Source organism: Triticum aestivum, chromosome 2A, assembly GCF_018294505.1.
Source record: "Triticum aestivum cultivar Chinese Spring chromosome 2A, IWGSC CS RefSeq v2.1, whole genome shotgun sequence".
Lineage (NCBI taxonomy): Eukaryota > Viridiplantae > Streptophyta > Magnoliopsida > Poales > Poaceae > Triticum > Triticum aestivum.
Genome location: NC_057797.1, coordinates 612,430,772 through 612,457,599, shown reverse-complemented (window position 1 = coordinate 612,457,599; position 26,828 = coordinate 612,430,772). Strand labels below are relative to the sequence as shown.

The 26,828-nt window shown below is 51.6% G+C and overlaps 1 protein-coding gene across 7 annotated transcripts in view; it reads left to right on the top strand.

Annotated features, from left to right (window-relative positions):
* The first annotated feature begins 12,582 nt into the window (after positions 1 to 12,582).
* Positions 12,583 to 26,828, top strand: part of LOC123189746 (endoribonuclease Dicer homolog 4) — a 28,952-nt gene continuing 14,706 nt past the window's right edge. For 2 of the 7 annotated variants that reach the window (XM_044602231.1, XM_044602230.1), the window contains exons 1-8: positions 12,583 to 12,849; positions 13,763 to 13,940; positions 14,117 to 14,227; positions 14,541 to 14,681; positions 22,672 to 22,744; positions 25,955 to 26,019; positions 26,114 to 26,248; positions 26,365 to 26,493. In XM_044602231.1, coding sequence (XP_044458166.1) covers positions 12,776 to 12,849; positions 13,763 to 13,940; positions 14,117 to 14,227; positions 14,541 to 14,681; positions 22,672 to 22,744; positions 25,955 to 26,019; positions 26,114 to 26,248; positions 26,365 to 26,493 — 906 coding nt within the window. In that variant the 5' untranslated portion in view covers positions 12,583 to 12,775. Of the gene's footprint in view, positions 12,850 to 13,762; positions 13,941 to 14,116; positions 14,228 to 14,540; positions 14,682 to 14,735; positions 14,754 to 15,021; positions 15,630 to 22,660; positions 22,745 to 25,954; positions 26,020 to 26,113; positions 26,249 to 26,364; positions 26,494 to 26,828 lie in introns of those variants that run through there. The other 5 variants (XM_044602232.1, XM_044602235.1, XM_044602233.1 and 2 more) reach the window with 5 other exon arrangements.

The window sequence follows — 26,828 nt, the reverse complement described above, 5'->3', positions numbered from 1 at the left end:
CTATAAAGGTATACTACGGGTATCTCCGAAAGTGTCTGTTGGGTTGACACGGATCAAGACTGGGATTTGTCACTCCGTATGATGGAGAGGTATCACTGGGCCCACTCGGTAATGCATCATCATAATGAGCTCAAAGTTACCAAGTGTTTGGTCACGGGATCATGCATTACGGTACGAGTAAAGTGACTTGCCGGTAACGAGATTGAACGAGGTATTGGGATACCGACGATCGAATCTCGGGCAAGTAACATACCGATTGACAAAGGGAATTGTATACGGGGTTGCTTGAATCCTCGACATCGTGGTTCATCCGATGAGATCATCGAGGAGCATGTGGGAGCCAACATGGGTATCCAGATCCCGCTGTTGGTTATTGACCGGAGAGCGGTCTCGGTCATGTCTACATGTCTCCCGAACCCGTAGGGTCTACACACTTAAGGTTCGGTGACGCTAGGGTTGTAGGGATATGTATATGCAGTAACCCGAATGTTGTTCGGAGTCCCGAATGAGATCCCGGACGTCACGAGGAGTTCCGGAATGGTCCGGAGGTAAAGAATTATATATAGGAAGTGCTATTTCGGGCATCGGGACAAGTTTCGGGGTCACCGGTATTGTACCGGGACCACCGAAAGGGTCCCGGGGGTCCACCGGGTGGGGCCACCTGCCCCGGGGGGCCACATGGGATGTAGGGGGTGCGCCTTGGCCTATATGGGCCAAGGGCACCAGCCCCAAGAGGCCCATGCGCCTAGGGTTCTAGAAGGGAAGAGTCCCAAAGGGGGAAGGCACCTCCTAGGTGCCTTGGGGAGGAGGGAGTCCTCCCTTGGCCCCCGCCCCCTAGGAGATTGGATCTTCTAGGCCGGCGCCCCCCCTGGGCTCCCTATATATAGTGGGGGAAGGAGGGCCTCTCAACCACGCCTTTGGTGCCTCCCTCTCCCTCTCCAACACATCCTCCTCCTCCATAGTGCTTAGCGAAGCCCTGCCGGAGTACTGCAGCTCCATCACCACCACGCCGTCGTGCTGCTGCTGGAGCCATCTCCCTCAACCTCTCCTTTCCCCTTGCTGGATCAAGAAGGACGAGACGTTACGCTGACCGTACGTGTGTTGAACGCGGAGGTGCCGTCCGTTCGGCGCTAGGATCTCCGGTGATTTGGATCACATCGAGTACGCCTTCCTCATCCCCGTTCTTTGAACGCTTCCGCGCGTGATCTATAAAGGTATGTAGATGCAATCCAATCACTAGTTGCTAGATGAACTCCTAGATGGATATTGGTGAAACCGTAGGAAAATTTTTGTTTTCTGCAACGTTCCCCAACAGCCTTCTGCTCCTATTTGCACTTAACCTCTCCTTGACCAATCCTTGGTATCCCGGGTATCCGCAAGGCCTTACGACTAGGTAGAGACAAGGGACACAACCGTTGCACAACACATTGAAACAACATTATTACTCAAAATAAAGTAACAATCCTATTACATGAGTACATAGGGCAATGAGGCTATACCTCAACCTTTAGCCTGAAAGGACTACTCACACATCGCAAACAATTCGCAGGAAAAAACAATGTACTCCCTCCGTCCGAAAATACTTGTTCTAGAAATAGATAAAATTGATGTATCTATAACTAAAACAAGTCTAGATACAACCATTTCTAGAACAAGTATTTCCTGACAGAGGGAGTAGAAGATAGTACTTGAAGATGAATGGTTAAATAGTCTTACAGTGTTGTTATATGCGAAGTACTCTCGATTACAAGTATAATGGCTATGGAGATGGGGACTTCGGAGGCGGAGATGGATATGGATATGGCTGTTGTAGATGGGAGTGGTGGCGCCTGCGAAGGGATGACTCGGTGGATGTGCGACTTTTGTCACCAAAGGGTTTTCTTCTCCTTTATATAGTCCATGTGTGAGAAATAGGGTTTTTGGTTTGTTGCCATGCAAATTGCTAACGAGTTGTCGGTGTTCTGGGAACGGGGGTCCCCAGACTTGCCTACCTGCGGCCTGCGGCGTGGCTCGGGTGGGGGCCCAGCACGGCACATCTTCATCAGCCCAAGCTCAAGACCCTCGCGAGGGGCCAAGCCTCGTGGGGCGGACGACAGGAAGCTTCCTCAAGAGCGGCCTCATCAGGCAGGCTCGCGAGGAGCGGAGAGATCAATGCAAGGGTACCTCGCGAGGATCCCATGACGTAAGCCATGACGATCAAGGCCAGGCGGGCACCAGGCGGGCGCCGGCCTGCGCAGGGTCCTTGTTTCCCCTTTGGTGCAAAGGGGGCAAGCACAGGCCAAAGCATCGGGCAAAGGTTACCATTCCGGTGCAACGAGACCAAGACCAGCCAGACGGCCAGACGGAGGTCACTGTGGAGCCCAAGACGGTGTCATCACCAGTGCTTTTGGCAGCCGAAGACCACCTTTGGTCAGGATAACTTGTACTAGATGTTCCCTTTCAAAATGGCCAATTGTTGGCGCCCTTCCCGCTCAATTATTCGGGGAGAGGCCCAGGGCCTCTATAAATAGAGCTAGCCTCCACAAAGAAGGAGGAGAGGGGAAAAGGAGAGAAAAAGAGAGAAGAAACCCAGTAGAGACTAAGTAGAACACACCGTACCAGCTCAAGAACACCCCTCGAGAGGCTGTTCTTCCCCTGTACTGTCCATCATCAGCCCCAGAGGCAATCCACCACACCACACACTGGAGTAGGGTATTACACCGCAACGCTGGCCCGAACCAGTATAAACCTCGTGTCTCTTGTGTTGTTCATCATTTTCATCTTAGTTCGTACGAGAGGATCGAACGTAGATTGGTAGGGGAGAGATCTCCGCGTGCACCCCAGTGTTCGAACCTCAAGGGTTTGCCGGAACCCGAAATCTGACATTTGGCGCGCCAGGTAGGGGTGCACCGGAATCTTTCTTCCGTTGTTCGCGTGTGATCTTCCATCGTGTCCATGGCTGACGCTCGTCGGGCTCGCGCCGAGCGCCGGGCTGCTCGCGCCACTCGCGTCACCCAGACGGCGCCCGTCGGCGGCCCCCCTCGTCGTTCCCTGTCGCCCGCCACCAACGCCTCCATCGGCCTGGCGGGGAATGAGCAACAGGCCTCGTCCCAGCATCCTTCGGTGCGGTGGGATGGCCGCACCGCCACCCCGTCGCTGACTCCAACTGGCTCGTCGTCCCACGTCCGTCGCGCACCCATGGATGCACACGCCTCACTGCTCTTGGCGCAGGAGCTCCTGCACTATCGCCCCGTCGACGACCTCTACGAGGACTGGCTCGCCCGCATCACCGAGCTCGTCAGTGCCACAGGAGGCTCCCCCTTGCGGTCCCTCTCGCTGCCTCACCCTCCGTCCCGCGCAGGGAGCGAGGATCAGGAGGTGCCTCCGTCGCCTCCTCCCCAAGAAGGTGCCTTGGCTCCAAGGCGCGCAACCCCAGGGTGAGACTCTCCATGTCCGGCGCCTGCGCAGCAAGAAGGGAGCTGCCAAGAGATCCCACGTCCCCGGGAAGGTGGTCGCGCGCTCCCAGCGCCAGCGCGCCAAGATCGCGCCCCAGCGCCTCCACGACAAGACCCCGCGCTGCTCCCAGTGGCGGTGCATGGTGACCCGTAAGAACGAGTCCAGCACCAGCAAAGGGCGCCGGTGGCCACGGCGGGCTGCCTCGCCTTCACCCCCGAGCTGCGAGGCGTCACATGGCCAGGCAAGTTCAAGCCTGACCTCCCTCCCCGCTACGATGGCACATCGGACCCCGCGGAGTTCCTGCAGCTCTACGAGCTGGGCATCATAGCCGCCAACGGAGACAAGAAGGTCATGGTGAATTGGTTCCCCATGGCGCTCAAGGACGGCGCCCGCACCTGGCTCCCGGCATGATCTCCTCCTGGAGCGAGATGCGCACCCGCTTCATCGCCAACTTCCAGGGCACTTGCGACCGGCCCCCGGCCGTGAGCGACCTGCGCCGCATCAAGCAACAGCTAGGAGAAACCCTGCAGAAGTACATCAGCGCTTCAACTACACTCGCCTCAAGATCCCCAAGGTAACTGAAGAAGCTATCATCTCAGCCTTCTCCGACGGCGTGCGCGACATTAAGATGAAGGAAGAGCTAGCAATCCATGAAGACCTGTGCACATCCCTGGAGCTGTTCAACTTGGCAACCAAGTGTGCCAGGGCTGAGGAAGGGCGTCTCTCCCTCCTCGAGCTCCCGACGGTCGACCCGGAAGAAAAGAAGCTCAAGGCCAAAAATGTGAAGCGCAAGGGGGCTACCGTGCTAGCAGCGGAACCGGACACCAAGCGAGGCAGGGATCAGTCTGAGTCATCCAAGGGCGGACGGTACTGCATGTACCACGACCTCCACACCCACAAAATCAACGAATGTCAAGAGCTCAGAGCCGTGTGAGATGGGCGAATCGACCGACGCCCAGAGCGCAACGACAGGGGCTATGGTCGAGGAGGAGGAAGAGGCGGCGGATGATGGGAAGACCGTGGCCTTCGCCAGGGATGGCGTGACCGCCCTCGCGAGGACCGCTGGCAGGACCAGCCTCGCAAGGGAGGCTGGAGGGACCAGTCTCATGAGGACCGCCCCCACGGCAACGCAGGCCTCCCTCCTCTGTCGCCTCCACCAAGGAGGAACGAAGACCAACACCAAGACGACGGGGCTGGGGGCTTCCAAGAGCCGCGGGCAATTGCTTGCATCTTGGGTGGCGCCCAGGCCCCATCCTGACGACGCGTCTTCAAGCAGTTTGCTCACGAGGTGAATGCAGTCCTTCCCAAGCTTGAGGCCACGCGCCCTCTCAGGTGGTCTACGTGCGCAATCACGTTCAGTTCCACAGACCAGCTCAAGTGTGCGGCAATGGCCAGAACCCTCCTGATGCTTTGCTCCCCAGTTATCAGCAACGTGCAGGTCACCAGGACCCTCATCGATGGCGGGGCAGGACTCAACGTCCTGTCCGTCGAGACGTTCGACAATCTCCAAGTGCCGTACGACCAGCTTCAGCCGATCAAGTCTTTCTCAGGGGTCACCGATGGTTCCACTGTTCCAATTGGGCAGGTTCGCCTTCCGGTCACCTTCGGGCAACACAACAACTACCGCACCAAGCTCATTGACTTCAACGTCGCTCACATCTACCTGCCGTACAATGCCATCCTCGGGTACCCAGCCCTAGCCAAGTTTATGGCAGTGACTCACCATGGTTACAATGTCCTCAAGATGCCAGGAAGCGGTGGAGTCATCACCGTACGCTGTGAAGAAAGGGACGCAGTGTGCTTGCTCGAGCGCGCGTTCCAAGCCGCGGTAATTGAAGACCCAGATCGCAGGAGCGGGAGGCCTCCCGAGGCGACCCTCAAGAAGAAGAAGGCCTCACCTGGCCCGAGCCACAAGGAGGCAGGCACCTCCGAAGGTATTGCGTCAGGATTCGCGCCCGATCAGGGAGCGCCACCCTATCACGCATAGGAAGGCGCGCCCGGCGCCCTCCTCAGGCAGGGCTCGGGGGCTCTCTCTTGGAGAGCCGCCGACCTTGCCAAGGTCGCGGGGGAGGCGCTCGAGCACCACTTGGAGGGGTGCTTTCAAACACGCTTCCCTCAGGAAGGTACAAGTCAAAGGAGACCAAACCCTCAGGAGTTCATCGCAAGGAACACCCATGAGCTACAAGAGTCCAGAGTCATGCGTAGCAGCCGCTGCTTACCCGCCGTGGCCCCGCATCTAGGCGAGGATGGAGGACTGCGCGTCTGCGTCGACGTACCAAGGCTCAACCGAGCTGCGTCTCAGGAGCGCCTATGGCCTCCGGCCGTAGGGCGCTGCGAGGGACCACCTCACAGCTACATTCGCATGCCCTTCGGCCTGCCGAGCGTGGTCGCCGCACATCAGCGCCTGTTGAGGAGCATTCTGGAGGCTCAGGAGGTCAGGCATCGCACGGTCCTAGCGGAGGTGGCGATGGTCCCCGAAGACCTGCACGTGCCACCAGAGCCTCCCGAGGCCCCTGGGCTTGGGGGCTCATGAGGGCCGACGTCTTCACCGCATCATCACTGACAATGGTTCACAATTCACCAGTAATCTCTTCAAAACATACTATGCTAACCTTGGAACGCAGATATGCTACACTTCGGTAGCACACCCCCGGAGCAATGGCCAAGCTGAACAAGCCAACGCGGAGGTCCTGAGGGGCCTCAAGGCCAGGACCTTCAAGAAGAAGCTGGAGGCCTGTGGCAGGGGCTGGCACGACAAGCTCCAGTCCGTGCTGTGGTCAATCCGCACGACAGCGACCAAGCCGACTGGCGAGACCCCGTTCTTCCTCGTCTACGGAGCGGAGGCTTTTCTCCCTCACGAGGCAGGCGTCGCTCCGCATGGGTCCTGGCATTCGACGAGGCTCAGCAGGACGCCATGCGGGGGACGGATCTCGTGCTGGGGGAGGAATGCCGTCGGGAAGCCGCACTGTGAGCGGCAAGGTATCAACAGGCGCTACGACAATACCACAGCCGCAACATCCGCCCCAGGACCCTTGAGGTAGGGTATCTCGTGCTCAGACGGGTTCTCTTCAGGGAGGGGCTGCACGAGCTCTCTCCTATGTGGGAGGGCCCGTTCAAGGTTGTTCATGTTTCCAGGCCTGGCTCCGCGCGCTTGGAGACTCCGAAGGGAGTACCCATCCAGAACGCATGGAACATTCAACATCTCCGGAGGTTCTACCCCTGAGCGAGGCCTAGCGCCTGGGAAAGGCCTGGTGCCTGTGAAGAAGGCCAATGCCTGTGAAGCTATCGCGTTTTGGGAAAGGCCCGGTGCCTGTGAAGAAGGCCAATACCCGTGAAGCTATCGCGTTTTGGGAAAGGCCCGGTGCCTGTGAAGAAGGCCAATGCCTGTGAAGCTATTGCGTTTTGGGAAAGGCCCGGTGCCTGTGAAGAAGGCCAATGCCTGTGAAGCTATCGCGTTTTGGGAAAGGCCCGGTGCCTGTGAAGCTCGCCGCTCGTGACACTCTCACGTAATAATGAGTGGGGCTGTACACGCCCCGGAGTCTCCGGAGTGCCGCCCTTGGGCCTCGGGGGCTCCCGCCCACGCCCAGTGGCAGCACTTAGCTCCGCACTGGTGAGAAGACGTTTAAGACTAGAATAGGTGCCAGACGCGGCTTTTTCCATTTGCTTTCTGCAGTTGGCTTGTTTATCCCTGTTTGAAGTCTTATTGGAGTTGTTGGCGTTCCTGGCTTGTGATTCTCTGTCTTTTTCACTGCTTGCCTCGTTTTCTCTCGCACAAGTCTCGCGAGATAGGTTCGCGGGCGCCCTCGCAAGCGTCTTCTGCCCCGATCATCTGGAGCTTTCCTGTCTGAGTCCTCTGCAGGAGCACCTCTCCCCGTCCATGCCTCACGGGCATCGCGAAACGAACGCAGGACCTAGGCTGATCGCCCCCGCTGCCGGGACCAAAGGTTACCCCTCTAACTAATCCTTGCAGGGCATGAAGCATACGGCGAGGCCTTAGCCTCGGGAGGCGAGAGCCGCGTCAAGCTCCACCAAGCTCAAATGACTCCCGCACATGGACATGCAGCACGGAAACATAGCGCAGAAATGGCAAAAGCAACGCGACACTTGACAGCAACAGTTCTAACACGCCCCACGGGGCCCTGTACTACTTTCTTCTTACGCAGGAAAGGAAGGAAACAAAATGGACACGACCTGTCCAACACCAACCTATAGCAAAAGCTCGAGCTGCTCCTGGGGCTCAGGCGGACGCCTCCTCTCGCTTCACCAGGGCGCGGCGGCGGGTGGACCCGCTGCCTTCACCCAGGCGGGCGCAACGACGCGGGGGCTGGTCGCGGCCACCGCTGGAGGAGCTGCTTCCTGAGGAAGAGTCGCCGAAGCTTGGCGAGCCCCGAGCACCGCCGCCGGCACGCCTGGCACTGTCTTCATCCTGGTCGGTGCCGGGGCTGGGCAGGCGGCCGCGGTCACCATCTTCGGGGCAGCACCCAGCGCGGCGACCATCTTCCCCGAACACCCTCACGTAGAGGGTGGCGTCGCCATCGAACTTGAAGTGCAGGGTGCACCGCTGACTCAGGCCACGCGCGCGGGCAAACGTTTGCCAGCCGCGAGTCAGGGCCCCATTTCCGGAAGGGGAGACCTCCAGCGAAGCCCAGAAGGCCCTGCTGCAGCAACCATCCGCCTGGATCCAGAAGCTGCACCGGGCGCTGGCCGACAGTTCACCTACGAAGAAGCGGGGGAGCTGGAGCCAGGCGCTGGTCAGGTCCGCCGACCACACGCCGAACTCCGGCAGCACCTCCGCCGAGCGAAAGCGTGGCCTGGGAGGCCGCGCGATCACGACATGCCTCGCCTCAGCAACCGAGCGCTCACCACCACGCAGGGAGCCGCCTCCGTGGCCGCGGGAAGCCGCTGCGGGGACCGCGGGATGCTTGCGAGGACGACCCCGGCCGCGCTTGGCCGGGGGGGAGTCGGGCACTGCCTGGCGGGCTTTTCCCTTCTCTGCGGTCGAGAATCTCTTCGGAGCCATGAGAACAGCGAGTGGCCAAGAAGAAGAAGGGAGTAGCAGAAAGGGGTGAACTGAAGAAGCTCACACGGCCCCGTTCTTATAGCCGGGAAGGCCAACCGCCGAGCACCACGATCGCAGGTAATCATGACCCATGTCTCTGCATGCAAGGACTTGTCGAGCCGTGCGGTCGCCGAGGCATCGTGGGGAAGCGCAGACGCCCACGCCCAATCAACCGCCACGCGGTGCCCAAGGCCGCAGGCTGTTAGGGCCCGCGGCGCTTCGTGCTTGCCCCTTCGCTTCTCTGCTAAGCCAAGCCCGCGCGCACCTTGGGCCCGGGGGCTACTGTCAGCGTTCTGGGAACGGGGGTCTCCAGACTTGCCTGCCTGCGGCCTGCGGCGTGGCTTGGGTGGGGGCCCAGCACGACACATCTTCATCAACCCAAGCTCAAGACCCTCGCGAGGGGCCAAGCCTCGCGGGGCAGACGATAGGAAGCTTCCTCAAGAGCGGCCTCATCAGGCAGGCTCGCGAGGAGGCGGAGAGATCAATGCAAGGGTACCTCGCGAGGATCCCATGACGCAAGCCATGACGATCAAGGCCAGGCGGGCGCCGGCCTACGTAGGGTCCTTGTTTCCCCTTTGGTGCAAAGGGGGCAAGCACAGGCCAAGGCATCGGGCAAAGGTTACCATTCGGGTGCAACGAGACCAAGACCAGCCGGATGGCCGGATGGAGGTCACCGTGGAGCCCAAGACGGCGTCATCACCAGTGCTTTTGGCAGCCGAAGACCACCTTTGGTCAGGATAACTTGTACTAAATGTTCCCCTTCAAAATGGCCAATTGTTGGCGCCCTTCCCGCTCAATTATTCGGGGAGAGGCCCAGGGCCTCTATAAATAGAGCTAGCCTCCACAAAGAAGGAGGAGAGGGGAAAAGGAGAGAAAAAGAGAGAAGAAACCCAGTAGAGACTAAGTAGAACACACCGCACCAGCTCAAGAACACCCCTCGAGAGGCTGTTCTTCCCCTGTACTGTCCATCATCAGCCCCAGAGGCAATCCACCACACCACACACTGGAGTAGGGTATTACACCGCAACAGTGGCCCGAACCAGTATAAACCTCGTGTCTCTTGTGTTGTTCATCATTTTCATCTTAGTTCGTACGAGTGGATCGGACGTAGATCGGTAGGGGAGAGATCTCCGCACGCACCCTAGTCTTTGAACCTTAAGGGTCTGCCGGAACCCGAAATCCAACACGGGTGCCTTCACGAACGATGTTACTGATGATGTCATGGAGGCGGTGGTGCATGGTACAGTCGCGGGTACACCTCCACACGTTCTCCGACGATACTAGATGCACCACCGGGACGGGGGCTAGGCGGGGAGAACCTTATTCCATCTTCAAGAAGCCGCCGCCATCTCGTCTTACTGAGTAGAATAAAAACCCTAATAAAACTTGAAGAAGCATCCAAAAACAGAGCCCTCTCGCTGGCAAGGGTCAGGATCCATCTGCGCACCCATGGCCCACAGGCCACAAGAGACGTGGCAGATCGGCGCCGCTGCCGATGAGAGGCAGAAATTATAGCGCCTTTCATAGACAAAGGGAGAAGAGATGCACGGCCATCGTGCTCTTTGACTGACGACATACACAAGGTGTTTGGCAAAGGGCCATATAATCATTTTCTTTTCCCTTGTCGTAAGTTTTGCAGTAATGTGGAAGTATACCTGAGTTGGATTTTTGTTATGCAAAAGGAGGTGAAAATTAACGCAGCAAAAAGTATTGCGAGTTACGTTTAGGAATATGCTAATGGACAACTTCTCCATGCCAACATTTTGTAGGAAACTCCTAGTTAGTGTTTTCTGGAGTTTAGAGCAACTCCAACGGGGCGACCCAAACGAACGCGCGCCTTGTCCGCTTTTTGTTCGTTTGGGTCGGCCAGGCGGACGCCGGCGTCTGCATTTTAAAATGGGTCGGCTTGACCGCCCAACGGGGAGGCCGATCCAAATATGGCGGCATGAAAAAAAAACAAGTTGCATGAAACAAAGTCCACCTACATCTAATAAACATTAAATAAAAACATTAAAAAAGTCTATGCCCGCCTGCTGCCGCCCCACACGCTGCCCTAGACGTCGTCAGCCTTGCCCTTGCCCTTGCCCTTGCCCTCGACGTCGCCGTCGTCGGTGAGGTCGATGAAGACCGGAGCAGGGCCAACCCACCCGAACGCCGCCTGGTACGCTGCCAGGGCAGCCTCATCCGGCGTCTGCTGGGGCGGCGGCATTGCGGCAAGCCGCGCGCGCTCCTCCTCCTCCTCCTCGAGTCGGAGCGCCTCCGCGTCGCGTTGGAGCATGGCCTCGTAGCGCATCTGCTCCTCGCGGTCGCCCTGTTCCTGGCGGAGCCAGTGCTCCTTCCATCGCTCGAGGTGGGCCGCCTCTTCCTCCGGCGTCGCGGCGAAGTAGACGGGAGGCGCGCTCACCCACTCGCGGTACTGGCCCGTCCACGAGTAGGCCTCCTCCGGCCAAGTGGGTGGAGGTGGGGAGCGCTTACGCGACAGCTTCGACTCCGGCTTGGGCTGTACGGGCGGCGACGGTGGAGGCGGCGGCACGAAGAGCGGGGTGTGGACGGAGTCCCCCGCCGCCGACAGGGCAAGGGCTTGCTCCAGCCCATCCCAGTGCGCGTCCTCCTCGATGCGGCTAGCCTCCAGCGCGTGCTGTAGGCCCTCCTCGAGGGCGGCTTGGTACTCCGCCTCCGTCTCCATGTCCTCCGGCTCTACCTGCGGGGGCGGCAGTGGAAACGGCGGCGGGACGACGTCGACACCCGAGCGCCGTTGCTCCTCGTGTTCGAGGGCGAACCAAGCCTTCCAGTTAGGAGAGTCGGCGGCGTACTCGGGCAGCCCACGCTGCTCCGGTGTGAGCAGCGCGCGGCGCCGGCGCACCTCGTCGTCGTGCGCCCGCTAGGTCCGCGGAACCGCCGGCACCGGGATCCGGTTTGGATCCAAATGCCAATGGTGCGGCAGCGTCACGTCGGGGGAGGGGAGGGGCTGCCTGTACTCCCAGTGCCACCGCGCTTGGTGCACCGGGATGTGCAGGCGCCGGCGTCCAGGGCGAAAACGCGCCGGCGGTGGAGGGGGAGGGGGAAGGGGAGCACGGGATGACGAGGCGCCGGGGGTGCCCTTCCCCTTGCTATTGCTTTTGCCGAAGAGGCCCATGGCGCGCTAGGGTTTGCGGTCGCCGGCGAGGAAGCAAAGGAAGTGGTGGGGGCCAGATGTAGACGGGAGAAGTGGATGAGGCCGACCCCGCCGCACGCGTGGTTAAAAAAGGACGCGCGCACTGGCTGACGCGTGGGCCCGCTGTCGGTGGTCGTCATAAATAAGACGACCGGTGGCGGTTGGGTGGCCGCCAGGTGGGGACGCGGCGGACGGCGAGGAGACGCGCGACACGTCCGTTTCGCGTCTGCGCCGGCGCATTCCAGGCGCAATTTTGGGCCAAAAATGGGTAGACGCGGACGCTGGGCGGACACGATTTGAGTTTGGATCGGCGCATTGGGCCGCCACTTTATCTGCGCCGATCCAAATGAACGCGGGTGGACAAAATGAGTCGCCCCATTGAAGTTCCTATTAGAAATACCATCAATAAATGATTGCATTTTCTTAGCAATGTGGGCATACACACATATGTGCTCTTTAGCATTTGAATTATTTGACTTAATTTTGACATCCCCTCTGGTAGAGGAAGCAGTAAACTGCTGCAGCGGTTGCCCAGTACGGAGCATCGGGGATGCTTTATCACTGAGAGAGGTTACAGAACCATCTACTCGCATTCAAGTTTCCTTAAAAAAATTGCTCGCATTCAAGCCAGCAACATCGAGCCGCTGGACCTGTACTGTTCTACCGCGGCTCCGCACGCATGACGCTGATCACCTGGGCCCAGATGACTCCTCGCCCCCGCACGGCCCACGGGCTAGATCCTGCCTGCGTGTGTGTGCCGCACGCACAGGACGAGGAGAGCCCAATGACAGTCTCGTCTCCGTCCTGCCTGTGTCCCATCGTGCCTGTGGCCCCAGCCGTCAGCGAGCACGGATTCGACCCGTGGGTCCCACGCTTCCGCTGCGCCCTCTCGTGCTCCCCGAGCACCCTTTCCCCTTTGGACTCGACACGACCCGCTCGGCCCCCTTGCCTTCATCACCATGTGCGGTTTTTCCCATCTCCGTCTCGCCGACTGACTCCTCGTCCTCCCCGAGCAGTCCTTCTCCCCCCGCTTTGCAGCCTCCTCCGCGGCGCCCAGCAGTTGCGCCCCGGGGCACACAAGAGAGAGAAAGGGAGAGGGAGCCTCGCTTCCGCGCGAAGCTTCCGCCATGGGCGACATCTCGACCGCGGCGGCGAGCGCGGGGGAGCGCAAGCCCAAGGACCCGAGGACGATCGCGCGCAAGTAAGCGCCCTAACCCCCCGCATCCTCCTTATGTTCCCCACCTCATTTTTTGCATTTCCGCGGTGCCGCGTATGCTTCGGATTTGTTTTGGGGCCAAGCAGCGGGGCTTCCGAGCGGAACCAGAGTCAGTCGCCCCTGTTTGTTTCCCGAAGATTTCCGGCTCTGGGGGTTGGTTCATGCCTCCGTTGCTGATTTGGGAGCTCTTGGAGGTTTTAGATGGGCTTCAAATGCTTCGTGATGCGCTTGTTGTTTTTGGCTGTTGATTATAGATAATGTTAGATTTAGCAGTTCGTGCTCTGCAGTCCACTGTTTCGATTTCTTCCCCATTTCGTGTCGATTTATCTGATTAAATGACCCATCAGTTGTGATTAATTCTAAATTGCTTCCAGTTTAATTGCTATCTGTGTGCACAGTTTAATGCTCCGTGGACTAGTTGTTCGGAAAGCGATCCCCATTCTTAATCTATACGATTCGATCCTGTCGCAGACTTGCTTTGGGAAAGCTCTGCCAATCTTCTCAGTGGTCGCTCTTCAGTTTTTATGATAACGGTAGGTGGGGCACATCAAACCTGTCGCAGTTACACCTTGACAATGCAGGACGCCTGCTAAAAGAACATGCCGATGAATAAATGGACTAATAATTGACCGAGATTTCGTGGTGTCTCTGCAGTACCTCGCATCCCTAGTCTGGCGACATCCTTTTCTTTGATAGAATCCCCAGTGCTGTACTTTCTGCTACTCCGCCTTTATTTGTCAGTGTCACGAGACAAACAATTGGCGGTGTGTTGCAAAGCTTTTGTTGATCAATGGTTACATTGTGTCATTAAACTTTACTCAGATTGGATAACAACATTATATCTTACTCTGTTTCATTATACAGATTTTGGATAACAACATTATATCTTGTGCTTTAGGTATCAGCTGGATCTCTGCAAGAGGGCTCTCGAGGAGAACATCATAGTGTACCTAGGCACGGGATGCGGGAAGACCCATATAGCCGTGCTGCTCATTTACGAACTTGGCCATCTCATTCGCAAACCCAGACGTGATGTCTGCATCTTCCTCGCCCCAACAGTCCCCCTTGTTCTCCAGGTTGATTACTGTCTAACTTTGCACACATCACATTTTTAGGATAAGTTATGTAATTGGGCACGCGACTGCATAATTTCTCTCAAGGTTATAACTGCATTTTCCAGACTGAGCACAACTGTACATGTTTAATTAGTGCTCTTCTTCTCTGAAAACAAAACCGCTCTCCTTTTTTACAGCAAGCGACGGTGATTGCTAATTCCACCAATTTCAGAGTTCAAAGTTACTATGGGGATGGTAAAAACCCAAGAAATCATGAGGACTGGGAGACAGAGATGGGGGAATCCGAGGTAAGGTTTGCTCGACATTCTCCTTGCAGGTCAATCACAATGATATTCCAGCTTGGAAAATGTTGTAAGGGGCTATTTGCCTTATCATAAATTAGTTTATGACGCCTGAGTACTTAGCTAACTTTCACCCAGAGATAAATGAACACACCCGTGTAATTTCTTGTGAATTAGAGGTCTTTAATTCTGCGTACATGTAAACAACAGACCCGTCAGTCTAATAATCTGCACATCCATTTTTGTCAAAATATGATAGAGTTTTGTTCTATGTGCATAGTTTTGCACCTAATTTGCATCACTTTCTATGCCACTGCAGGTTCTTGTAATGACTCCCCAGATTTTGTTGCATAGTTTGCGGCATTGTTTCATCAAGATGGACTCAATTGCACTTCTGATATTCGATGAATGCCATCACGCACAAGCACACAAGCGGCATCCATATGCACAAATTATGAAGGTAGTGTCAAGATCTTCTTCCTGCAGTACAATTTGCAATGCACAGACTATCTTCATATGATGGAATAATTAGGTTTGTCATTTCTTGACCACCCAATGGTAGCATTGCATCATTGAATTTTCTTTGCACTTGAACTCGTCTCAATAAAACTACTCCCTCCGGTCCTTTTTAGTTTGCATATAAGATTTGACTGAAGTCAAGCCTCGTAAAGTTTGACCAACTTCATAGAAAAAAGTGCCAACATTCACAATCTGAAATCAATACCACTAGATGTGTCATGACTTAAAGTTACATATTATATAACTTTAGCATGGCCGATGTTGATATTTTTTCATATAAATACAGTCAAACTTTGTGAAGTTTGACTCCAGAGAATTCTAATATGCAGAGTAAAAAGGACCGGAGGGAGTACACCCACATGCCACCGTTGTTAATAAAACACTATTGGAGTTTAAATTGTTTGGTGCATGCTGATGGGAGAATTCATGCGTGTAGGTCAAGTTTTTCTAATAAATGGAGAATTAAATGAAAATAACATGTCTATGTTACTGGTTCGATATCTCCATATATTTGGTCATCAACCAATATATATGTTGGTCGACATATGTGTCATTGTATGTTTACCAACTAAGGATCACTTTAAAACTATAATTATTAAGATAACACAAACAAGTTGAATACTTGTCATCCATACTATTCAAGGATAATTATGCTGATGCCTCACAACAATACGATGTTTGTACATGATTTGTTTGGCCGCGGAGTTACGCTTGGGCCACCTGGGATCACTAGACAATGATTTGCCTATGTTCAACCCCTCTCGAGACGGTTAATGGCCCTACTCTTGCTTTGCTTGGATTATATCTCGAGATGGGAGTACAATTGCTGTTACAATGAGGGAATCTGTCGAGTTGATATGCAACTCAATGACTACTATGGACGAACTAGGTAATGACTCTAGATCTCTAGGGTTTCTGTCTCTTGTGGAAATGATCAAGTTGCTCCTCTTTTGTGGCCTTGGCCTCCTTTATATACCTATGGTATGGCGGTGGCCTCATCTCCTAGTAGGCATCCCCCTCCATGCATAAGTAGGATTCTAGACTATTCATGAGTAGGACTCGTGGTCTCTTTCCAAGTACCCTCAAGGCTTCCTTGTAGGAACTAGGAACATATCCCAACTAGGTTGGTGAGCTCCATGGGCCCTAGGGCTTGCATATACCTAGGCATGTATACGACATATACAGTACATGCATATGGTAGAACGACTACTCGTCTTACTGATACTGTTCAAAGAACATGTTGTGCATTGAATCATGAACTCACAAAATTATAATCATCATTATGATTAACTCTTGCATATATCTCCAACAATACACGCATAACACATACTCGTTGAATGATTAGAAATACATAATAAAGGAATGTTCCTCTTTGGATCGCATGGTTCTCAAAAGACAAGTATAGGGAAGACATAGGATTAGAGTGTCATGACTTCTTGAGTCCTATAGGAAGTCGAAGCATAGGAATTTGCAGCATACTCTTTGAATGTTCCATAGGTATCTTGTGAGAATATTGAGAGAAGGTGCATGCAAGGTACAAAGGAAATTTTTAACCAGATATATCCTTTTGCTCGAAATCCTATGAAATCGGGGCGTAGGGATGCAATCCATATGAGGTTCCTATGGATTGAAATCCTCCAAAATTCCTAGAGAGATTCCTCCACTCAAAGAAGCACCAACATTCATGTAACTATGAGAGTATGCGTAACAAGTTACACATATTAGACTTGCATATATTAGCCATGTAATATCCTGTTATATATGGAGGTTTGTACATATTGTACCGCACATATGCGTGCTTATATAGCCTATTGTCTCGTGGGAATATACGTTGCATATTTCCCGCATGGTATCAAGGCCTAGAGTTTTTTCTCTGCGGCCGCAACTCGTACTTTGATCAGTTTCAGCCTTTTTCTCTATTCTCTTATCAATTTCGTCTGATCTCCACCTCGTCGTCGTTGCTTTCCATATCACTCTAGGAAGGGGACATCCTAGTTGTAGATGAAGGCATCACCAGTATCACCTTGCCTAGCTCGCACCTCATCCAAATCAAGCCTCCTGTTGTTTGCTTGCCTTCTAGGGCGTGCAGCAGATCAGGACTCCTCCCTTAGGTTGCGCCATCATTGTCGATTCTAGGCCGTTCCCGCCTTCAGACCAGCGGATGCAATTGTCTCCTTGAAGCCCTCGACATCCTCCTTGATCTGGCCTGTGCCACTGACTCCGCTCACCCTCGCACGACCGTCGTGATTCTTGGGTCATCTCTGTCTATCGACCAGGTCGTTGCTCACATTGTAGCCTCACCGACCACTGTTGCCCTTCCTTCCCACCCGCGTAACTCCTCCTATCCTGTGGCCAAGCGAGCCCCACTACATGTCTCCATTCTCAGATCGAGTTGAGCCAGTTTGCTCTATTCTAGAAAAATTGCAATGTCTTCGTCATAAGACTTCATTCCCACCCCTTATTGCCCGACGACTTTCGAAGAGTTAACTACCACAGAGTTCGTCGCCCGCATGCGCATTCACTTATGTGGTCTTTGTCTCTTGGGTGTTCTCTTCGGTGAGGTCTCCTGTCCGTTGTGCCATGTTGCTCCTGTCGAGCCTACGCTATCAACTCTTGTCCCGGGTGCCACTCGGCATTAGATTGTTGCTGCCAAGGTTGCTGATGATGTTGTCGTTGTTTACTGTCATAAGGTCAAAAACGTCTTACATTATGGGACGGAGGGAGTACAAGGTGGCTATACTCTTATCATTGTTAGGAAATACACAACTTGTATTTCTAGGTGGCCCTAGGCCAGTATATATACATGTACAGGTGCGATACAATAAGCAGAAAACCCGCTACAGAACAGGGAAAATACAAGTACATGGCTAAATATATAACTTAACACCCCTCCTCAAACTTATGGTGGATCAACAACACCGAGTTTGGAGAGATAGAAGCCATGTTGTGCTCTAGTCTGGGCCTTCATAAAGAAATCCGCCAACTGTAACTTGGAAGGCACATACTAAAGAGCAATAACCTGATCCTGCACACCAGTGCGCACGAAAGAAGCATCAACACCAATATGCTTGGTGAACTCGTGCTTCACAGGGTCGCGCGCAATGCTAATAGCGCGTGTATTGTCAGAGAAAACCAAAGTGGGTGTAGAGCAGAGTATGTGTAGTGACAGAAACACCAAACTCCTGAAGTAACCACCATGCCCGAGTCACCTTTATTGTCAAAAGAGCCATAACTCAGCCTTTGCACTCGAATGGGAAACTGCAGTTTGTTTCGTTGTCTTCACGACAATGAGAGAACCACGAAGAAAACACAGTAAGCAGAAAGTGAACGGGTGATCCGAGCCTAGCCCACGTAGCATCCGAATAGGTCTAAAGCTGTAATGAACCGGAGCAGGGAAAGAACAGACGATGAGAGATCGTGCCACAAAGATATGGGAGAACACAAAGGAGGTGACTAAGTGAACCGAAGTGGGAGCAGAGACAAACTAACTCAAAATATGGACTGGATAAGAGATATCCGGACGAGTGACAACTAGATAGATAAGACTCCCAACAGGATGACGATAAGACATCTGATTGGACAATGAGTCACCATTAGTAGCATGGAGGTGAACACTGAGCTCCATGGGAGTCTCAATAGTGCGCTCTGAGCGTGTGTTCGACCGTGATCGGACCCACAAGTGGAGCTCCATGGGACCGCCTGGACCGTGCTCTAAGCGCGTGTTCAACTGCTACCGGACCAACCTTTGGCCATCTCTCTGGGTTCGAGGAAAGGGGCGAAAGGCGTGAGTTGTGGGTGTGTAGCAATGGAGAAGGCAGGAAGAAGGGTGAGATTGGAAGTGGAGGAGGAAGGAGGAGGAAATTACCCTCTTTTCCCCTTCCTCTACCCATCATAGTGAACCGAATCGAAGGGTTCTGCGGCATGCCACATGTCCCACGTCCTTAGCAGTTTCCCATTCACAGATGTGGGCACGGGGATCCAGGCACTATCATCATTTCGATGCGAAACCGATGGGTGCCTCAACGACCCCCCTTACTAATATGTCAAGACAAGCCGGGGCTGGCTCGTGACGTTCCCATTCACATAAGGCCTGACGTTAAACATCAGTTTGCGAAGCCGCGACTTCCAAGGAATCCCCATGCTACAACACCTTGAGGTTGCACCAGCTCAGACAAGCCCCACAAATAGAGTTAAGCCCGAGGCCTCGGCTAGGCGCAAGTTTTGACGAAGAGCTCCGAACTCCTGGAGCCCTCGCTATTCGCCCCCATCAACAAAGATGGCATCTCAAAAGTCTCGTGATGGGCAGGCCCAAAGGGTCCTTCAAGGCCGAGCCACCGAAGGACAAGCCTTGATAACCAGCAAAGAGACAAGGAGCTCGCCTGGGTTTCTCTTTCCTGAAGACTACTGATGGTGTAATACACCAGGGGTGGCTTCTCGAAGGGGAGCTCAACAACAGGCCTGCCACGGGGCCCAGGAGGCCCACCAACGAACGATCTGGCAATAAGGAGCCTGGATGATCAAATATGCATCTAGAGACTATCTTGGTCCCCAAGTCAATATGACGGCGGCCAGATTGGATCACCTCATGTAAAAGGTGGGGCCTAAGGGGCTTTCATTCCAATCTACATTCGTAGAATAATACTCTTGGTAGACTCATACTCCATCCCTCATTGTAACCCTCGCATGAGGTATCCCACCATGAATACAAACACAAACAGGATGTAGGGTGTTACTCCTTCCCGGAGGCCCGAACCTAGGTAATTTCTTCGTGCGTCGTCGGGTCTGGTACTCCCGGCCATGTTTGCTACCCTACTAGGGTACTGACGGGTTTATGCACCGTCACTGTTCCCGCATATAAAAATACAATGAGCACAACAAAGCTTCGGTAGGTTTGAGCTTGACTCGATCAAGTGAGTTTGCACTATAACAAAATAATGTTCACAAAAATAAAAAAATGATTAAGTTCAACCAAGCTTGAGTAGGCTCAAGCTCAGCTCAGGCAAAATTACCTCCAAACAAGCCTTGTTGAACTGTTCAAGCTCTAGCTTGATAAGCTTGTGAGCTTGACCTGAAGCTCAAGCTCGGCTCATTTAGTGCTCATGCCGAGCTCGAGCCGATCCGAAAGCGAGTCGAACTCGAATAGTTCATGGAGCTCAAACTTTTTTTATAGCCCTACTTGTTTCCCTTCCTCCCGTGTTTGTCCCATCAAGTGGGCCGACAAGGTTAAGGCTCGCTCTAATGGTTCTCTTGAGCGTTACAAGGTTTGTCTTGTGGCTCGTGGCTTACAACAGGAGCATGGTCATGACTATAACGAGATGTTTGCTCCTGTGGCCCACATGACCAATGTTCGCACTCTTCTTGATGTGGCTTCTATTCACCACTTGTCTATCTTGTTATGGATGCAACTTGATTGTATTGCATAGCCCATGGGGCAAATATATAGTACAATAAGCATAGAGTACAAGGAAGAGAATCTAGACTAACACGAATAGGTAAACGAACCTAGACTAGTACTAACTCCCCCCCACCCACCCCCAATGACGAGCATTGCATAACACAAGAATATATATTATTTGGAATCTAATGGTTTGAGCCAAAGGAGGGTAGCGAGAAGATGCATCAGAGGAAGACAACCCATCACGAGAACATACAAGATAAGTATCAAATGAAGATGGGCCTAAGAAGACAGACACATCAAGGAAATGAAGCATTACACAAAAGATCGTAGCCGAAGAAACCGGTGGTGAAAGAATCTCGACGACAAGAGAATGGGAATACATTTATGACAATGCAAATGGAGACCACAGAAGTCCTATAGAATACAACCAGGACCGGAAATGCTGCAAAGTGTACAGAAAAGGACAAGGACCAGAAAAGAAGGCTGATAGATAAATGTTTGGTGACTAGTGTTGAAGTGCATATGTGGATTGCCTAGCCCTTTCCACTAGTTCGGACTTTTGGTTGCGTTGGCTCGTGCATGAAGCTTAACATCTTCTCAGAACTAAGGTCTTGAGTTCAAGTCCTGGCTTTCACAATTTATTCAAAAATTGCTGCTGCCCCCATAGGCCTCTTGAGCCATACCTCTGAGTCTATTCACGTGTTGATTTCTCGCGTCACACGTGAGAGGGGGTGCTTTTGGACACAAAGGGCTAGGCAATTCCCACTAGTCCAAAACTCCGAACTGATGGAAAGGGCTAGGCAATCCACATATACACTTCAACACCTGTGACGTGGAAAGTCAACACGTGGATAGACTCAGAGGTATGGCCCAAGAGGCCTATATGTGGACACAAAGGGGGGACAACATTTTTAGATAAATTGTGAAAGCCAGGACTTGAACTCAAGACCTTAGCCCTGATACCATGTTAAGCTTCATGCACTAGCCAACGCAACCAAGAGTCCGAACTGATGGAAAGGGCTAGGCAATCCACATATACTTTTAACAACTAGCATGACAGATAAACATGGAAGAGCAGCGGACTTGGTGGACACAACGGAAAAATAAAAAGCTGGAAGCTAGGAAGCACACACGAGCCAATAAAGCAGGAGTCATCATGTCTGTAGGAGAGGTTGTGCAGGTGAGATGCCGACAAGGAGCAGTAAAGAACAATAACTATTGACGAGCACCCAACACCGATGGTTGGTGCATGTGCGAGACCGAGTCAATGAAATGACCACCATCAAGAATCATCGAATAGCGCGGGAGAGAAAGGACACCCGATGATGACATTGTACCTGCCATTTTTTAATTTTTTTGGTGAAGAAAACTAATCTGCCAAGGGGCCCTGTACGGGCCATGCAACAGCACTAGGCAAGCATTGTAGGGAGAGCAGCGTGTGAGTCAACAGGCGAGCAGTCCTATGAGTTGTCCTTTGCTGTAGAGGTGCAACATGAGCAAGGATGAAAAGGTGCGAGGAGGCCGTCGACCAGGGATGGTCTGCAGACAATGGAGGTCACCGGAGCTCCAATCGGCGGAGCCAATGAGAGGCGACGTAGGAGGGTGCTGTCTCGCCGTAGGCCCAATCTGAGCCAAGAGGTGATGTCTAGGTGCAGGGAGGCATCACGAATCGTGGGAAGGGAGGTTGTTGGAGATGTGAGGGCGGCAGGACTGACCTGGAGGACGACGACACGTCGACCAACACCATGTGGGCATCAGCCTTGGTGGAGCCGAAGGGAAGTGCACGACGTTGAAGGGCCCGAGGCAGCGGTGCAACCAGCACCAGACGGACTGGTGGGAGGCGTGGGAGGTTGGCTTCGACCTGGTGGAGAGAAGAAGCGCTCATGAGCTGGCTTGGTTGTATTATGGACCATTAATCTGATGGCCACTCGTTTCCTGCTTCTTTGTCGTCATCTCATCATCAAACAGTGTCAGTGTCATGCAGATATTCAGTCTCACCACGTTGCTAGTTGGAAGTTGGAACAACTAGTTGACTTTAATTACAATAAGCAGTTAATTAATGCAGAAGCTGAATGACTGCTAATATGTGTTGAATACTACCCCTTTAGTTTCCTAGAAGATGCCACTTTTGCATTGCAATATGGCTTTACATTTGCACCATCTAAATCTCACTCACACCACTAGTTTGCATTGCAATATTTCCATTGAACCTAGCAAATTATATATTCTGTAGATACTTTTTGAGACAGTTGTAGGCATATGGTTTTCAAGTATCTGTTCCCAATATTTTCTTTTGTTAAATATAGTAGTCAGAGTTTCAAAAGTTTGACCCTACCTATGTCTAAAATGACGGGCTTTCAAGGAGTATTGTTTAACAAATTCAGTGAACGGCAGAACTTGCAATCTGAAAAACATGTTTCAGGAATTCTACATTAATAACGTTGTTTCAGGAAATCATATACCTGAAACATTGTTTATGAATTCTACATGATAACTCTGTTCAGTCTGAAAAACATTTGTAGCATTGTTTCAGGAATTCTACAATAATGACATGGTGAAGCCCCCTCGCATTTTTGGCATGACTGCTTCACCAGTAATGGGAAAAGGTAATTGTAATCTAATGTCAGTCCTATCAGGAAACATTTCACAGTTATGGTTTTTTAATTACCTTTGGTGGCCAACCACATTCTCTTGCAATCGTGATATTTGATCTCACCTTTTGTGTTATCTGAGAGTTAGGACATAGTATTGCTCTCTCTTATTTGCAATTAAATTTGGAGCCATTATTTTTTCCTCTAGGAATTATTTATCGCATCGTAAATGTGGCCAGATTTTCTAGATAGTTATGTGGATCTCCTTGAACAGAAATGCACATCCTGTTTTCACTTCAATAGCATTTTTGTGTACCTTAGGACTTAGTAGTTCGCAGTCATGTTGGCATAGGATAATTATTGTTTTAATTAGTGTAATCCTAGTTAATAGTCTTGCGCTTTTTGTCTACCTTTTTTCCTGAGGTCAGTCTTCTATATGTTGATGGCATGATCATCAGTGGAGATGAATTTGAGTTCATTGCCTTTTAGAAGGCCTGTCTTAGCGAGCACTTTATTATGCCTGATTTTGGTCCTCTTCGCTGCCTTCCTGGATTGAAGGTTCATCTACCTCCGGTGGCTTCTCCATATCCCAAGAGAAAAGAAGGCTCGTCTTAGTTAGCAGTTTCTTATGTCTGATCTTGGTGCTCTTTGCTACCTCCTTGGATCGAGGTTTCTTCTACCTCCGGTGACTTCTTCATATCCAAGAAAGCAGAAGGCTTGTCTTAGTGAGCAGTTTCTTATGTCTGGTCTTGGAACTTTCTTCGTTACCTCCTTGGATTGAGGTTTCTTCTACCTCTGATGGCTTCTTCGTATCCCAAGCGAAAAGAAGGCTCGTCTTAGTGAGCAGTTTCTTGTGTCTGATCTTGGTCCTCTTTGTTGCCTCTTGGATCGAGGCTTTTTCTACCTCCGATGGCTTCTTCATGTCCCAAGAGGAAAGAAGGCTCGTCTTAGTGAGCAGTTCTTATGTTTGATCTTGGTCCTCTTCGCTACCTCCTTGGATTGAGGTTTCTTCTATCTCTGATGGCTTATTCATGTCCCAAGAGAAGTACATCCAAGATCCTCTTGCTTTTCTTACTAGTGAATGTACGTTAATGGTTGACTCCGATGGAGCTCACTGTCCACCTCCCAAGCTTCTATTCGTGAGCCTTTTGCTGCTCTTACTGATGAGTGCATCGTTAACTGTTGAGACCGATGGAGCTCAATGTCCACCTCCAAGCTTCTAAGGTGAGCCTTTCCTAATCTAACTCGTTGTCATCATCATGTTGACAGTCTTGTCTATCTAGCCGTCATTCATCCAGATATTTCATATCAAGTTCACATTCTGAGTCAGCACTCCCCTTCAGGTTCACTATGGTCACCTCCTTTTATTTCTGCGAGATCTCTCTTGCATCTTTTCTTTCAATGCTCCAGTTTGCTAAAGCTTCATGCTATTCAAATGCTACTTGGATTAGCTATCCGAAGGGCTGCCAATCGCATTTTGCTTGCTCATTGCCTGGAAGACAAAGAAACATACTGTAGTTTCCTGTTCGAGTGTAGAGGCGAATTGCGAGCTATGATTCTCTTGACAGTAGTACTGACTTGGCTACAGTGGTTGTCCGAGGATTTTGGTGTTTCTGTAACTACACCAACTTCTCTTTGTCTGACAATACATGTGTTATCAACATTGCGCGCGACCCTATGAAGCGTGAGCTTACCAAGCATATGGCGCTGATGCTTCATGCGGTCCCGTGCAGGATCAAGTGATTGTGCTCTTTAGTATGTGTTTTCCCAGCTTCAGTTGATGGATTTCTTCTTGAAGACCCAAACTAGAGCACAACACAGCTTTTACCTGTCCAAATTAGGTGGTGTTGATCCACCACAAGTTTGGGGGTTGTGGGTTTTAGAGTTGTATATGTTTTTCCAGATATTAACTACATAATCCCTATTATATACTTATAAGAGATTTTTTGCATATCTATCACACCTGTACATGATTAGCTACGTGATCCCTATTATATATAAGAGTTTTTCTGCATATTTGCCACCTGTACGTGTGTGTATATATATATATATATATTGGCTTATGGTCTCATGGAAATACAAGTTGCATATTTCTCACAGTTATAGCCACTCCTTGACGCCTTTTGCTGTTATGTCTTAATCCTTCTGATCTGCAAGCCTCTTCTCTTGTTCCTCTACCTGCTTGTTACAATGTCTATTGCCAAAGGCACATGACACTTGTGATACGCTATTGGTTTGCTGGGACTCTTTTTAGCGAGCAATGGTAGGGGAACCCCCCACCTGAAGTGAAAATTTTATTGAACAAAAACTCGATACGTACAAGGAGATTTACGACGCGGCAAGCTAAGAGAACTTATGCCAGACACACGGGAGCGCCATTCGACCAGCATGCCATTGCTGAGACGATATGAGAAGTGCAAATCCGAGAGGGCGGCGTGCTCCAGGATCATCCTCCAAACAGCGAGTGGCGTGAGATGCTCACCATTGAAGACTAATCGGTTCTGGCTTTTCAGAAGCACCGAGCGCAAGGAGGACCAAGGTGTGGCGGATGGAATGGTGCAGATGCGCTATGGACTGCTCATAGAAGACGCAGAACCGGTGAAAGAGCACACCAGACCGGGCTAGGACCGATTGTCTGCTGAGATGCCAAGCCAGAAACAAATTAAATAGGACGTGGACAAGAACCTTGTCTGGCACCGTGTCGAAAGGGCTGGAGGCTGAGCCAATCCACCATTGTCAGAATAGGAAGCCCTGTATGCGTGTGTTGCCATGGCGAGCGAGCCGGAAGAAGGTCTACACTTTCTGCAGAGCAAAATGGTCCCAGTTAATGTTTGCCAAGATCTAGGCCTATACTGGAGCGACAAAGAATGGGGTAGGCTGCTGCCCATGACATGCTTGTCGGCTTTGCCAGCCACAAGTCGGATGGACAGCCAATTGGTCGAGCTCTGCATCAGCCGCTGTGGTGAATGGTGAGGCAAGATTGCAAGGGTAGGTTGAGGGAAACCCCAGCAATCACCTCAGCAATGGCAGCCTTGGCACATTTTTTTTTGATTAATATAAAATGCTACAGCTGTTACCGGGGATCTTAGAAATTAGTTGTTGGACTAGCATTGCACTAACTTGAAATATTAGGTTGGTCTCTAGTGTTGCCTACTCCCTGCAATATAAGTTTTTTTTTTTTTACCATTTGTGGTCATGCATCTGTTCTTATGTTTTATATGACAGGCGGGTCTAACAAGCTTAATTACACCAAATGTATCAACAGCCTTGAAGAATTATTGCATGCCAAGGTACATACTACTAGTGTTCCCCAAGAGTTCTGCTGGGTTTAGGAATAATACTTATTGACATTTGTCTTTGCAAAACTTCTCTCATGTTGGATAGGTCTGTTCGGTTGATAATGCAGAGCTGGAAAGTGTGCTTGCTTTTCCTGATATGGAGGTGTACACTTATGTCCCGCTTAGTCACTCTAATCTTACTGTAACTTACAACAAAGAACTTGATCGCTCAAAGCTTGAGGTAAAGTTTTGTTCTGCTATATAGTCGATTATTATTATTTCAAATTCCAATTATACAAGCTTGTGTTTTCTGTTCTTTTTCATCTCCTTTTTGTTATTTCTATGAGTTTGAAACAGAGTGAACGCATACTACGCGAGAGCCTATACGATTTCAAGGATTCTCAGAAGAAACTAAAGTCCCTGGGGAGGTTGCATGGAAATTTAGTATTCTGTTTGCAAGAACTTGGTTCGTTTGGAGCTCTGCAAGTAAGTTGACACTGTTTTATCAAATACGTTGATAATGAAATGTCCTTAAGCCTTGTTGTCGGATTCACTCTAATTTGGAACGTCCTTTCTCTTCAGTTAGTTGGTTCAATTTTTTTCTTTTGGGGTGTGGCTTGGGAGCTGTTATCGGATGCTCCTCGCTTTTATGTGAAAGCGTCCATTTTAGGAACTTCGTAAATACAAGATAAATAATAGATTGTGTTGTGTTTAATAAAGAATGTTTCTTGAGAATTTGTTATAGAATTAGAAATAACACTATTTTTGGGTGAAAGTTTATATTGTTCATATGCGATGCGATGTTCACTTAGCTTGTAACA